Raw genomic sequence first — 14049 nt, forward strand, 5'->3', positions numbered from 1 at the left:
AAAGCATTGCTGGACTTATAAAGCTGAAGAGAGATGACTACATACTTTTTGGCACTGATGGATAATCCATTCATACTAAAACTGTAGGAACCTATGTAACCTTCTAGTAAGATTTAGAAACTGATAGACCATTGTTATATGCTTAAATTTATTAGAAACATTATTTCAATTCTTTTATTATTGTAGCATGATTTTGAAATTAATGTAAAGAATAAAAGTTACTCTTCTTTGGATAAATTTTATGGCTATGGTTTTATGATAGTGGTCTCATATTTCTGTCACTTAATGAAGTTGTTTTTCATGTTGATGAGAATAAGAAAAGAATATGTGATGGTCACATATCTCTGTTATTGCCAACTTGACCATTTTTGTGAGTCAAAGATAAATAAGTAATACAAGGAAGAGTTCTTTGTTCTGTATAATTTTGAATCGTATAGAGCTTGTAAATCTTGTCTCATAGATAAAATGATCAAGATCCCATTTACTGGACATAAAATAAGGCGAGCAAGATATTAGATCTTGAACATATGGATGTTCTAAGGCTAATAATATCTCGATCCAGAGATGGATACTTCATATGAGATATGATGTGTTCCTTAATTTACTTCACAAATCTCATTCTGGGGATATGCCTTAGAAATTACTACATGTATTTTTAATTAGATACCGTCAAAATCTCTTACTAGCACTCCATATGAGATATGGAAAGAGGCAAATTACCCAACTTATGTGAAAAGAGTTGATGTACATAAGTTTTATGCTAGATTAGGTTTATAGATGTTTATAGGTTATCCTAAAAGTAGTATGTGATACTATTTCTACCATCTTACTAGACAAAAGGTGTTTTGTTAGTAGGTATGCCATCTTTTTAGAAAAAAAAAATTTTAAGAAAGAGATAGTGGGAGGATAATTGAACTTGAGAAGTTCAAGACCTATGAACTATCCTATAATAACCTGTGGAGTGTCCACAAGTTGATCCTCGAACAGATGTGCTCATTGATGAGGCACAACCATGGCACACATCTCCTCATCGAAGATCAATCTGAGTGTGTAATGTACCACTTAAAATATGATTTTGTTATTGAGAATGATGATACACCATATATTATTAAGAATGATGTTTTCTTGATCTATTCAAAAATAGTCATGAGTAGAGACTCTGAAAGTTAGCCTGAAACCATAATATCCAAGATGAACTTCCTGTACATTAACCAAGCATGGACTATGGTTGAAGCACCTATGGGTATGACCCAATAGGCTGCTAATAGAAATATCAATCCAGATTTTTGCTTGCTATTGCCACATATTATCTAGAGGAATTTGTCTCTAGTGGGAAGATAAGTTCATTTATGGATTATTGCAGATATTAAGGAGTTAGTACTTCTATTTTTGATGAGATAGTCAAAATGTTTGACTTTATCAAATATAGATGAACTGTGTGCATGCAAGAAGATAAGTAGGAGTCCTACTAACTTCTTGATTTTTGTATGTAAATGATATACAGCATATTGGAAAGATAGTCTCGATATTACGCTCGATCAATGACATACTTTTCACAGAAGATTTTTATTGAAATGACTTGGGTATAGAATCTAATATATTTGACATCTATAGTGATAGATGTAAGTAGATGTTAGGTTTGTTTTAGTCTAGGTACATGAATTTTATGTTGAAGGGGTTCAACATGAATGGGTGTAAAAGTATTTATTTACCCATATATTCAATATACCAAGCTTGATATAGTTTATGCCTTGTGCATAATCGTTGATTCAAGACAGATCCATGATAGGATTTTTGAAAAACTGTGAAAAGTATTCTCAAAGTACTTGAGAAGTACTAGAGGAGCAGTAAATTGAAAAAGTTTCAAACAGTAAAACTATGTTTGACTCAATTAAATACTGTTAGTAAAGATTGCTAAGGAAAGTCGTCTGATGAAAGGATTCATCACTGAGTTGGGTGTGGTCTCACTAGGTACCCACACACATCCTAGGCACTTTTACCTCATTCATGATTTGATTATAAAATGAGTTCATATAAAAAACAGCATAATAGACCAGTTTACTAAGCCCTAACAAGCAGTAGTTTGTTCGCCACTCTGATTGCATAGGCATCAGGTACAGGAGTGATTGATTTTAGTGCAAGTGGGAGATTGAAAGAATAGTGCTCTATAAGCCAATCGTATAGATGATGCGAAGAGATTTTTCTGTGTTATCTTCTTGTTCATTTGCATGATATTAGTTATTTTATTCATGAGATATTGTGTTTTATCATTTGCTGCATCATATTTTTATGATTATAATAAACTCCATAGATTAGGGTAATGATTTTAGGACCATGATGAGATCATGCCAGTGAGACCTAAAATCTTGATAGTTTCAATCTAAAATATTTTCAATCATTGGATCATCAAGTCAGAGATCGATGATGCTGGTAAGATTGATACATCCTATGTATGCTCGATGGAGAGGGTGGCTGATCTAACAATCACTTATGGGGTGGTACTAATACAAGGATGTAGGTGATCATTAGAGAATAAGTTTATTGAACTAACCCATAGGAAGAATATCTGATGGAATCTTATAGCATATCAATAGATGATTCTCTAGTGGAAGTGGTACAAGTGATCTTTTGACTTGAGATCATCATGAAACCTTATGTACATAGATCCTTACTTTGGTTTACTTCCTAGCATACTACTTTGAGATGTGTCTAAGATATTCTGAGTATGGTGAAATATACATGGAGGTTGTGAGTGATCAATAAGGAATCGATCACTCCTTGTACGAGGAAAGAACATCCTATGTGATCTCATAGGATGATGACTCTGAGAGTCTTTGATCAGAGTAGGGATGAGCAGTAGAAAAAAATTTTACTAGTTCATCAATCAAGTCATCATCATCAGATCGAGATACATATGGATAGATATTTGAGCTTGACATGTTTTCATACCCATTGCCTGTCTGGGATGTTGTACGATCGAAAGATTGAATGGCATGGTACCTGACCATGAAAGGATAATTTTGATATTTCTATTAAATTTTAAATCTTTTGGATAGTCATAACACATTGCTAGACATCAATCTTGACTTGTGGACTCATCAAAATTAAAAGAGTTTAATTTAAAAATTAATTAAGAAGAGTCCTAGTTGATTGGAACTCTTGAGCTGACCTAATCTAATCGGATTAGGATTACATCGAGAGTCTGGATCCACTGCTGGCTAAATTTGGAACCCAATAGGTCACACACAATAAAAATTTGATCTTGGTCTAATCTATTTGAATTTATTGTAAATCCAATGGATTAATTAAATTGCTAGCACATGAATTAGCTCAAGTTCTCAATTGGGTTCAGTGCAAAGATGTTTGTGCTAACCCATGACTTGTTGCCTTGATCTCATAAGATTGGGTTTAAATCCTTTAGTCATAAGATGGCTTAACTAATTTATTTTGGAAGTGATTAACCTAATCTGGTATTCCTCCAAGCCAAACCACTTGCACCTATTTTGGGATGCCCAAAAATAAATGGCGATGAGAAGGAAGAGTCCTTCTCATCTACTCCTCTTAAATCCTTTTTATTTCATGCGTTCTTTTATCTTCACACGCCATCTGATGGCTCTTGGGGATGTGTTGGCACAGAAGTGGAGAAGTCCTTCTGCTTGAAGGCTCTTCCACACCCAAAAACTTTCATATGAAGAATTTAATCTTTGTAGGAGTCTAGGGGACAATGCGTGAGATGTTATGTGCCAAATATTATTCTTTTCTCCCAACCTCTTAATTCTTACATGCTTTGGATTATGGGATCAAGAGAAAGAAGAGTCCTTCTGCTCCTAAACTTCCCCATGCCATTTATTTGTGTGGTGATTTAATTCACTTCATGAGGAATTTGGGACGCCAAAGGTTGGCATCCAATGGAAATAGGATAGCGCCTCTTCTTATCCTATAAATTTGGAGGTGCTAACCCAAGTTTCGCATCCCATATCTAGCTGATTGTAGGCGTGGGAATGAGAGAAAAAAGAAAGAAAAAAGTTTGGAAAAAGATAAAGAAAAGGGAGAAAGAAAAATGGAAAGGAAGAGAGAAATGAAAAGCATGTGATGCTTGTCCTAAAATCAGATTGTTCAAGTGTTGAACATTCAATCTAATTTTTGTGTGGTGAGATCATTTGAGAAATGATTCCTAGAGTGATCCTAGTAGAGGTCTCGAAGGCATACAAGTGGTGGTGCAATCCGTGCTTGCGAAGGATGATCGGCAGCAAACTTGCGAAGAAGGCTATAGCACTACTTCGAATTGGAAAGGACCCTGATCAGTCCCATATGGATCATCGTTAGAGGGCTTGTATTTTGAAGTCTTGTGGATATCTCATGATTACTAGATCATTGTCTTCATGTTAGTATATGGCTTCTGATCTTTTCTTATTATACATGCTTATGTTATTTGATTATAATCATCAAGGTGTTCCTAGAATTTTTATTTTTCAGTAGTCTAGTTTAACTTATTTTCAATACTTGAATGCATGTAAAAGTTTTGAAAATTATATTTCGTTGCATCACCGGAACCCAACAATTTGCTAGTTGAAAAGGGATGGAGGTCTTGGCATCTAGTCTCTTCTGACTAGATGAGAGGCTCTAATAGCTCAACACATAGCTAGGTTCATTCTTTAGCCAAATTGCCTATGGAGCTTGGTAATGAGGGCCAAGCATAGGTCGTTGACTTATGGTACCAAGATTTGGGCAGGATGGAGGAGCTCCATGTGGAGGGCAATCTGCACCCATGCCCCTGGAGGTGATAGCTCAGGTTAGATGGTTGGTAGAGGATGGATAGATTGCAGATCTTCTAAGTGATCCATGGGTAGCAGATCTCCCACTGAGCCCATGGCCGACCTTTGTTAGCATTGAGGTTGGAGAGTTCTTGCGGATTTGTGACTTGTTCTACCTTGATGGGAGGGGTTGGAATACCGTGGTAGTCACATTACTTTTTGGCGATCATTTGATAGAGAGGATTCTTTCTCAGGCGATTCCTATGCATTGGAGCTAGGATGTGAGGGTGTGGAGATCATTCTATAGCCCGAAAGTGGTGGTGAGGGACCTTTACAATTTGTATAGGAGGAAAGCAGATAGGAGGCTAGATGGTGCATGGATTTGGAGACTTGGGGTACACCCAAGAGTGACCTTATTTATGTTTAAGATTGCTTGGGGTTATCTTCCCACCAAAGCTATGCTAAGAGATAGGGGCATGGCTCTTTTGCCTATCTACCCTTCCTGTGAAAGAGAGGATGAGACTATGGAGCACATCCTTTTTCGTGGTTCGAGAGCTGAGCAAGATTGACAGCTAATTAGCTTCCTTCCGATGTTAGCCTACATGGAGTCACCAATGCAGGCCTTTCTTGACACCTTGCGATGGAGTGCTGGTGTTGAGATTACTAGATTGCAGGGTATCAGAGCGGCCTACATTACTTATCATATTTGGCTTACTAAGAACAATATCGTATTCGAGTTGAGGAGGCTATTAGCTAGATTCATTTTGGAGAGAGCTTTGAATCAGGTTGTCGAGATTGCTCACCTATCGTCGAGTCACTTGGTCTTAAGAATCTTGGATTCGTGGGACTTCCCATTTATTCATGCAGCAACCCATAGGGTATTCATCTTGGGAGCCTCCACCCTCGAGATAGTTTAACGTCAATTTTGATGGCAGTGTGATGGGCAGCAGAGGAGTGGGGTTTGTTATTCATGGGTTGGATTCGAAGTTGGTGCCTATGGGTGGCAGGCATCTCCTTGATTCCACAGTATGGGGTGTTGAGTTACAGGTAGCACAAGTATGCATTACTTATCGAGATTGAACTTGGGTGCAGACTGCTATATCATTAAGGGTGATTCAGCCATAGTTGTGGAGTGGATTCAGGGTTAGGTGAGAGCTAATGCTAGTCATCCACTTTTATAGACATCTAGAGGATGTTGCGGGACTGTACTGCTATGGTTATTAGGTATATTTTTCATGAGGCAAATAGTGCATTTGATTGGGTAACCTCTTATGTTGCTAAGCACTTTGCAGAGGTGTTTTGGACAAGCATGGAGGCCACACTGCTGCCATTCTAGAATATTTTGTTTTCTAATCTTTTGAATTATATTCATAATAGATTTGTACGAGTGCTTCATCTTATATATATAAAAAAAAAGCTTCTAAAAGTAATCTTTTGAATTATATTCATAATAGATTTGTACGAGTGCTTCATCTTTTATATATATATATATATATATATATATATATATATATATATATATATATATATATATATATATATATATATATATATATATATATAAAAGCTTCTAAAAGACCCTACGGGTGGTGTATTTAGTAGATTGGGAGAGTTTAAATGAATGGCTTACATATAAGATTCTAGAGAGTCAGACCTTAGAGTCTATGTCGGTCCAAGTGTTTTCATGGATCAACTAGGATTGACGGGGAGAAAATAAAATAAATCCAATGGCAAGTTTGAACAAGGTGGTGGAGGTAGATAGGTGAGTCACAAAGGTGGATAATAAAAGTAGGCAAACCTAGGTGACCAAAGTCAGCTCAAACAACCAACTTGAGATCAATTTAAGTGAGTCAGGGGACTCCAAATTTGGTAAAAGTTAAGATAGTAGATGGGCTGCCAAGGTAGGTATGCACCAAATCTGGATCTGGTTTGGCTAAGTTTGACAGAAGTAAGTATGATCTAAAATAAGACCAACAAGTTCAGAAATTATGGTAAAAATATTCATGCAAGGTGGAAAAAATTTGAAACTTGGTCGCACCTTTACAGGTGTATTAGGTGTAGTAGCAAATGCTGTGGGTAGAAACCTAGGGTTTCACTAGATTCTAGGTAAATCAGACCTATAATGTTTTTAGCTGTTCAAGCCTACAAGAATCGAAAGAGATATGAGCGCATTAATGGATTCTTGGGGGTGGTTGGAAGGGGGATAAACTAATGTATCCAAGTGTACTGGGACGGCTGGACAAATTGGATTGAACCAAGTTGCATCAAATTGGTTAGAGAGAACCATATAGACCAGATAGTGATAGACTGGCTCGAACATATCTAATTCGGAGCATGCTAGATTTAATAATTGTAGTCTTAACTGCAAGATGTGTAGCCAAAAACCTCCTATATTTTGGCACTAGTTTCTATAACATCACGTAACCTTCTAGCATGGATCCAAAAAAGTACATCCTTGATGAGCCATTCTTACTTTGCTAGAGTAGCTAGGTGGTGGATGCTACTGACAGAATTTGATATTTACTTTATCATGCACAAAGCAATCAAAGGGTAGGCCATTATTGATCGTTTTGTTGGTTTCCATTCCCAGAAGTAGAGGAGGTCAACAGTGAATTTCGGAAGAGATTCTATGTAGGTTGGGATATTCCAAACAATTCTCACTTGGGGTGGGTCTGCATATGATGTATTCTACAGGATGGAATCATTGTCGTGGAACACATAACAATTATTGAAATAATGAACGCGTTCACTTTTCATGAAAATCTTGAATTAACATGAGCACATGAACTGATTCTATAGGATTAATTTTCTAAGATTCATCAAATCTGAAAATTTGTCCAAGACACGTCTGGAAAAGATCCAGTTTGCATACATAATACATGTTGCCAGCAGAAAGATGATCTGGCTTAAACCGCCAAGCTGGAGTCTGGAAGAAGGGATGAAATGGTCTCTAAAGGGTTGGTTGGACCGTTTGAAGCACACAGGCTAGGCTTTAGTCTTCGAGCGATCTTGCGAGCCAGGTGCTGCAAAACCACCAAAGACTGGGAAAGTCCTCATGCAAGGTGGGGGGTTCCTGGTGGCGGACTCTCCAATGCTTAATTTAGTCTCCCGTGAAAATAAACGGAAGAGGTCTGAGCTTTTGAGTTAGATTTGTGGTGATCGAAATCAAGTATAAGATGGGGTGGAGTGTGGAAGTCTGGCGAACTCCGGATGACAGTTGGAGTGTATCGATGGGTTCTAAGGTGAGGTCAGAGGAGGTGGGAGAGATGAATCCAGTGCATATGGATCCCATCTCCTAGAGATGGCATACGGAACAAGTGTTCACTTACATAGAGGGTTCGGAAAACTGGAGATTTATGGGCTAAGGTGGGTATCTATTGCTTGGGGGACGTGCGCCATTCCTCTCCCTAGGGCCTGCGGAGGTGCACCTAGGTTGTTAGGGAATAATGGCTCATACGTTGTAAGTTTATTGAGATCGCATGGTGGAGGAGTAGAGCCGACAGTTTGTCGTCTAGCGGATGAAAGGTTCCAGAATTCCTCTAACGCAGTCATGAGGAGCTATGTGGCAGTGATTTATTGGCCATTCTGGCGCTCATCAATAGAGATATGTGTAGAGCCACTAATGGGATGCCAGTATCACGGTGGATGAAATATTCTAGATGTATCCATACAGATGTTAGCTCATATATGTTAGGTGCAACCTTTAGAGAATTTTACTGGAAAAAAAATTCTCTTGCAAAAGAACCTTCGTTGCGAAGGTGACCAAGAGAGACTTTCATATGAAATCATTATCCAATCTGCAAAGAATTTGTCATAAATTCAGTCATACCACCATAAAGTTACACTCATCCTAATTCAGGAGTGGGGAATTTAGTGATCCAAACTGATTCATCAGAAAGAAGTCTCATTCTTCGATTTTATAACTATCTATTCTGTTGTTGGTTTAGATGGAATTGCATTGTGTGCAGACGTAATTAATATAATCATAGTTACTACACTAGAAATTCACGTCGATTCATATAATCCAACTAGTATGACTTCAATGCGACATAACATTTTCTTTGAGGGACAGCGCAACAAAATGATTTAAATTAAATGATACTCATGAATAGCGTTTACAACTTTACATCCTCGTTTTTGTGTGCTGATGTTGCAGCAAGGGAATGGAACTCTTCATGGATTTCAGAATTCTAGAAGTCTCTTCCATCTTGTGGTGCAGCCTAGTTAGCACCTAGGCGTACATAGACACTACTTATGTGTACGATATGTTCCGTAAATCATGTATAGATTTTTAAAGACCTCAAAACTAGTTGCATTTGCATAAAGAACTGCTCTAGCGTACGAGTCCTCTATTATGCACTTATGTTTTACCATATTTATTCTACTATAGTATGTTACACTAATGAGGCTATATATATATATACATAAGATTGAGAGAACCCATAAAGAACCCATTCCTCACTCACCATCTTATACCCATCCCACTTAACCAAGGCTGGAGCTCAGGCTCAGGGTACATCAAGTCATCAAGCCATTGCTCAGAGAACCTGGACAAACCATAATCGGGGAATCAAAGTGAGGTCCACCGTCAGTGGAATCAGACTCCCGTTTCTTGTCTAAAATGGTAAGGGATTGTACCATCTGAACCAAATTTTTTATTGAACTAACAGTTATTTGAGCTTTTCTTATATAAAGGACATCCTTGTGCATGCTGCAATGAATTATACCATCATGTGAACTAAATAATTGATCTAAAAGGCCACAAGATGCACCAATATGGTCTCCATATGCAGACCCCTCAAGGCAAGTATTTCTATAGTTTTCTGTGGGGTCTGCAAAAACCATGTTAGCTACTGGTCCAATTGTAGTGCCCATGCAGTTTAATTACAGTTCATTTCGCTTTCATCTCTCAAAAATATCCAAACCCAAGCATGTCACTCAGAGCTACGCTTAGATTTAGCTGGCATCTTGATTGAATGGCATGACAATGTGGATGGATACATCTAGGATGTTCATGATAGAAATCCAACAGCAGATGCATGTCTTGCAGGACCAATATATAGTACAAAAGCGAGTGTTAGCAAGAATTTACCTCCCCTAAGCCTGTATATTAAATACATTGGTGTTCCATGTGCTTTACCAGTTAACCAGGCTGGATGGTTGCAAGAATATATAAAGTTCTCATTCTTCTCTCTCCTCAGAAGTACTATTCCAGCCTATTCTTATGCAATTCTATTAGCTAAGATTGAGCACCGACTTGGAGGAGGAGAATTTCTTATCCTGGATTTGGTGTTCACAAGCCTTTTGTAGCCACTAAGATCATAGCAGGGAGTCTGTCTCATAATTAATATTGTACCCTGGACCCACGCCAGCAGAAGTGGCTTTTGGGGTCACATGACACTCATAATTTACAATCTCCAGCTGTTTGGTCTCTTGGACCCAGTGAGATGGATATAATTCTCTGTCACACTATCTTCACTTGCTGCTTTCCAAGCTTTGAAGGCACTGTACCTGAGCTCAGTGTGCTCATTAGGCCAAGTGGGTGTGATCAGTTATTCTGCTGCTCAACAGCTTAGGACCATGCCTCGGGGATATGAAGAACAAGGGTTAGGTTTCTTATTCTGCTGGGCAACCACATGGTGACCAACAATTTAAGACATGATATTGTTTTTTAGGGAAAAAATGGTTGGCTAAAGAAATTTAGAAGGAGATGGATAACAAATCTAAGGGAGTAACCTCAGTGATTAGCTGAATGAGCACTGTATCAATGTAAACACATTCTAATCTGGATAACAGAGGGACCAACTTCTTATCCTGACCAAATTCCTCAAGTTGCATGACATCAATTCCTTGCACTTAATTAGGTTGATTATAAAAATTTATTCTTCACCCATCAAATATATATTAATTCAGCAATTTTTGTTAATAAAAATTATGTTAAAGGGAAAAATGTGTGCCTCTGTATATTTTCCCATTTTTCTTGTTTGTATGCACGTTGCCACACCAAGCGAGCCATCAAACCTAATATTATGAGTATATTATGTATAAAATGCATTCTCATCACTTAAAAAGAAAAATTTTTCTTTCCATTCCTAGATACTATGAAGAACATTGTTTGCATTCGCCGGTCAGCTTGCGACACTGTATCAATTTCTGCATGAGTTAGAAGGCCGTGTTGCATAACCTTCTCCACTAAAACATTTACTTTCTAGTTGGCACTACAATTTACAATGTTTATATCATGAGTTTATTTTTGTCTAAAATTGGAGAAATTATTGGCTAGACCAGGTTCATCACAGACCACAAATAAATTATTAGTTGGAAGGGGGGGAAAAGGATTAAATACATTATAGCGCGTGTTATTATTACATATGAAATGAAGAAAGAGAAGGAAAAAAAAGATTTAAAAGGGAATAAACACATGGTAGCACGTATAGTTATTACCCATGAAATGAAAAAAAGAGGAAAAAGGATTAAATTATTAGTCATCTACGGTGAATCTGGTCCAACTAATAATTTTTTTCCTGAAGAATAGACATTACAAAGATGAAGACATACTATAAAAGACAAATTGAAACTACTCGCATATGCATAGAATGATGTGCCTAGATTCCTAGATCCAGTAGAACAACACTCCCATACCTTGAGATTGAAAAGACTTATAGTTTGTAGGACAAAGCAAATAATTCTTGGGACATGAATGGTCTCAACTCCATTTGCCTCGGCAGTGAAGCTTACCAGATTCAGATAGAACAGTTGATCCAATAACTTGCATGATGGGGTCTACAATATCTACAACACTCAGCAGTGAAGCTAGTAGTCCAAAAATCCACATCACTTGATCATGATGGACCTCCAGCTGTAGGTCTGGATCCCCAAACACACCAAATGACCAAAAGAAAAGGGAGTGGTTGCCCTCTTGGTGGATTCAGATAGGGGAGAAGAACCAAGCCAAGAGACATTCCACATGAGGAGTGGATGCAGTGGAGCCTAATCTTGGATTTGAAAAATGAGACCTTGTTGGCGAAGTGCTTACCATCCCTTCCACATCCCTCTCCCAACTGAACAATAACATGCCCTTCAAAATATATTCTTCTGGTGTCGAAAAGAGAGATTGGCCAACTGCCACCAGGACCCACCTGCCTCCCTAATCCACATGCTCTCAACCTCCACCCATCCCTTGCCTCACCTATTAAACTTCATAGATAAGCAAAGAACTACGAAGAGAGAGAGAGAGCATTCGACTACTCTTGTTCAATTTCTTTGCTTTTCAAGTGACACTAGTAGCACTAGTGCAGCTTTTCCTAGTGCTAGTGCTACATGGCCATGGAGGTAGAAGATGATGCTTTCTTTGCAGACCTAAGCAAGCAGATAGCTCTACTAATTATGGATGACGACGATCAAGAATTCCCGGTGCAGTGTCCCTCGCTTCCAGTTCAGGTGTGTCATCCTGTTTCCTTCTCCGGATCTTTTGGGTGCTATAAAGTCAATAACAATGAAAAGAAGAAGGATATATGAGTAGTCCTCTGCGTGCTTAATAGATTAATTGGTGTTGTCAAATTGATTGCTCACAATTTCTTGCCTATTTTGTGAGAAAGTTCATAACAGAAGATGTACAAATGAAATTCTTTGCACTCGAGCTAGACGTAAACAACTAAAGATTGGAAATTTCAGTCAGTGGCCTCGTGCTCCTATTTTTCATTTCAATTCCCATGGATTAGAGCTGAAATTTTTTGAAATTGTTTGATGTCACGTTTGTGGGAAATTGGACATTGCATACTGCTTCTTTTCAACTAGAACAAGTACTTCGACATATTCTAATAGCAGAGGTTAGATCTACTTTTGTGATGAATCCTTTGGTTCCATGAGTTCTTCATCGCCTGTATTTGTCCCAAGTCATCACAGCTCCCACTTATCCTTTAATATACTCAGTTCTGATTTAGTCCTTCATTTATAGCACGTAATTAAACCGTCATCGATACTAAACTCAATAGAACAAAAAGTGTTTTAAATTAAAAATTTCTAATGTAACTTAGATCGCACAAAATCTAAACAGTTTTAATTTGCTAACCGAGGTTTGTACAAAATCCAAAATAGATGAATTTTATGACGACAATTGTTTGCTTACTTTTCATAAATTCGACATGCAAAAATGAAAAATCATAGAAAAAGAAAATCATCTTTTATGAAAGAATTGCTTAATGCTTATATACATTACTATCTTGCATATTAAATTTATTCCACTAGATGGAATATTAACAAGTGGATTAAATTTGTTGTTGCTCACAGGGGCTCCATTATATGCCCCAAACCATTATCCCACATCCAATAGGGTATGAGGTGGCCTACAGAAGGGAGAGCAAGGGGACTGGAGTCTTCATTCCCCGGTCGACGCTCCCTACAAGGAAGAACAAGTCTGGGAGATCTACTCCAATTAACACCAACTCCCACAAGCAGCCTGACAAACCTGGAGTTGCAGTTTCCAGTGTCACCAGCAACAAAAATATCATATACTCCAGTTATTGCAGTAACTCTGCAGTGCTTAAGAGGCATAAGTAGGAGCTGGAGAGATCCTTAGCTCATACTAACCTTAATCTGGTCTTGGTTTGTTGACAATGTCAGGGTCTTCTATGGTTTCTACATAAATGCAATAAGAAACCTCTTCCATTTGCTGGAGAAATTGAGAAGAGGGCTTAAAATAAGCTTCCACCATCTTCTGTAAATTGTACAGCTACACTTATGAAGGGAAATGTAACAGGGAGTGGGACGGGTACTCATTGAATGTATTCCTAGCTTATTGAATGCATTCTCCACCCTCTTCTGTATGGTGATCACTAGATGATTTGGATTGATGTACTGGTGGGTTTGACATGTGTTCTCTTGGAGGTAAATTGAACAGACAATCTAGCAGTCAGTTTGAGCATCTTCTCTACTCCCAGGTCTCCAAATTCCTCCAAGATCCCTCTTTTTTAATGTTTTTTTCTGGTGGGATTTTGGCCTTCTTTCACCTATGTTTATGTGGTGGGGCGTCAGAAAAAGCCCCTGAAATTCGAACTAATTACGAGAACTGCCATCCATTTTAATACTGCAATCAGCATGGAGTTTAAAATATTTATCAAACCGGCTCCGACTAATTGTTGATGGATAAATCTAAGCCATCCACATTAAATCAAATGATCAAAAATAAAAAAAAAATAATAAAAAGATAAACATATCCATCAGAGTACCAAAAGCCAATATAAATAGCATTAGGTAATCCTAGTACAATATAGGCTATGGAAAAATGGTCTAGCTA

General features: G+C 37.8%; 1 protein-coding gene across 1 annotated transcript; it reads left to right on the top strand.

The window, feature by feature from the left end:
- The first annotated feature begins 11763 nt into the window (after positions 1-11763).
- Positions 11764-13677, top strand: LOC105060446 (uncharacterized). Its single transcript, XM_010944162.4, has 2 exons — positions 11764-12194; positions 13044-13677. The coding sequence occupies exons 1-2, from the start codon at positions 12075-12077 to the stop codon at positions 13311-13313; spliced, it is 390 nt and encodes a 129-aa protein (XP_010942464.1). The 5' UTR covers positions 11764-12074; the 3' UTR covers positions 13314-13677.
- Positions 13678-14049: the final 372 nt, after the last annotated feature.

This window comes from Elaeis guineensis, chromosome 7 (genome assembly GCF_000442705.2).
Source record: "Elaeis guineensis isolate ETL-2024a chromosome 7, EG11, whole genome shotgun sequence".
Classification (NCBI taxonomy): Eukaryota; Viridiplantae; Streptophyta; class Magnoliopsida; order Arecales; family Arecaceae; genus Elaeis; species Elaeis guineensis.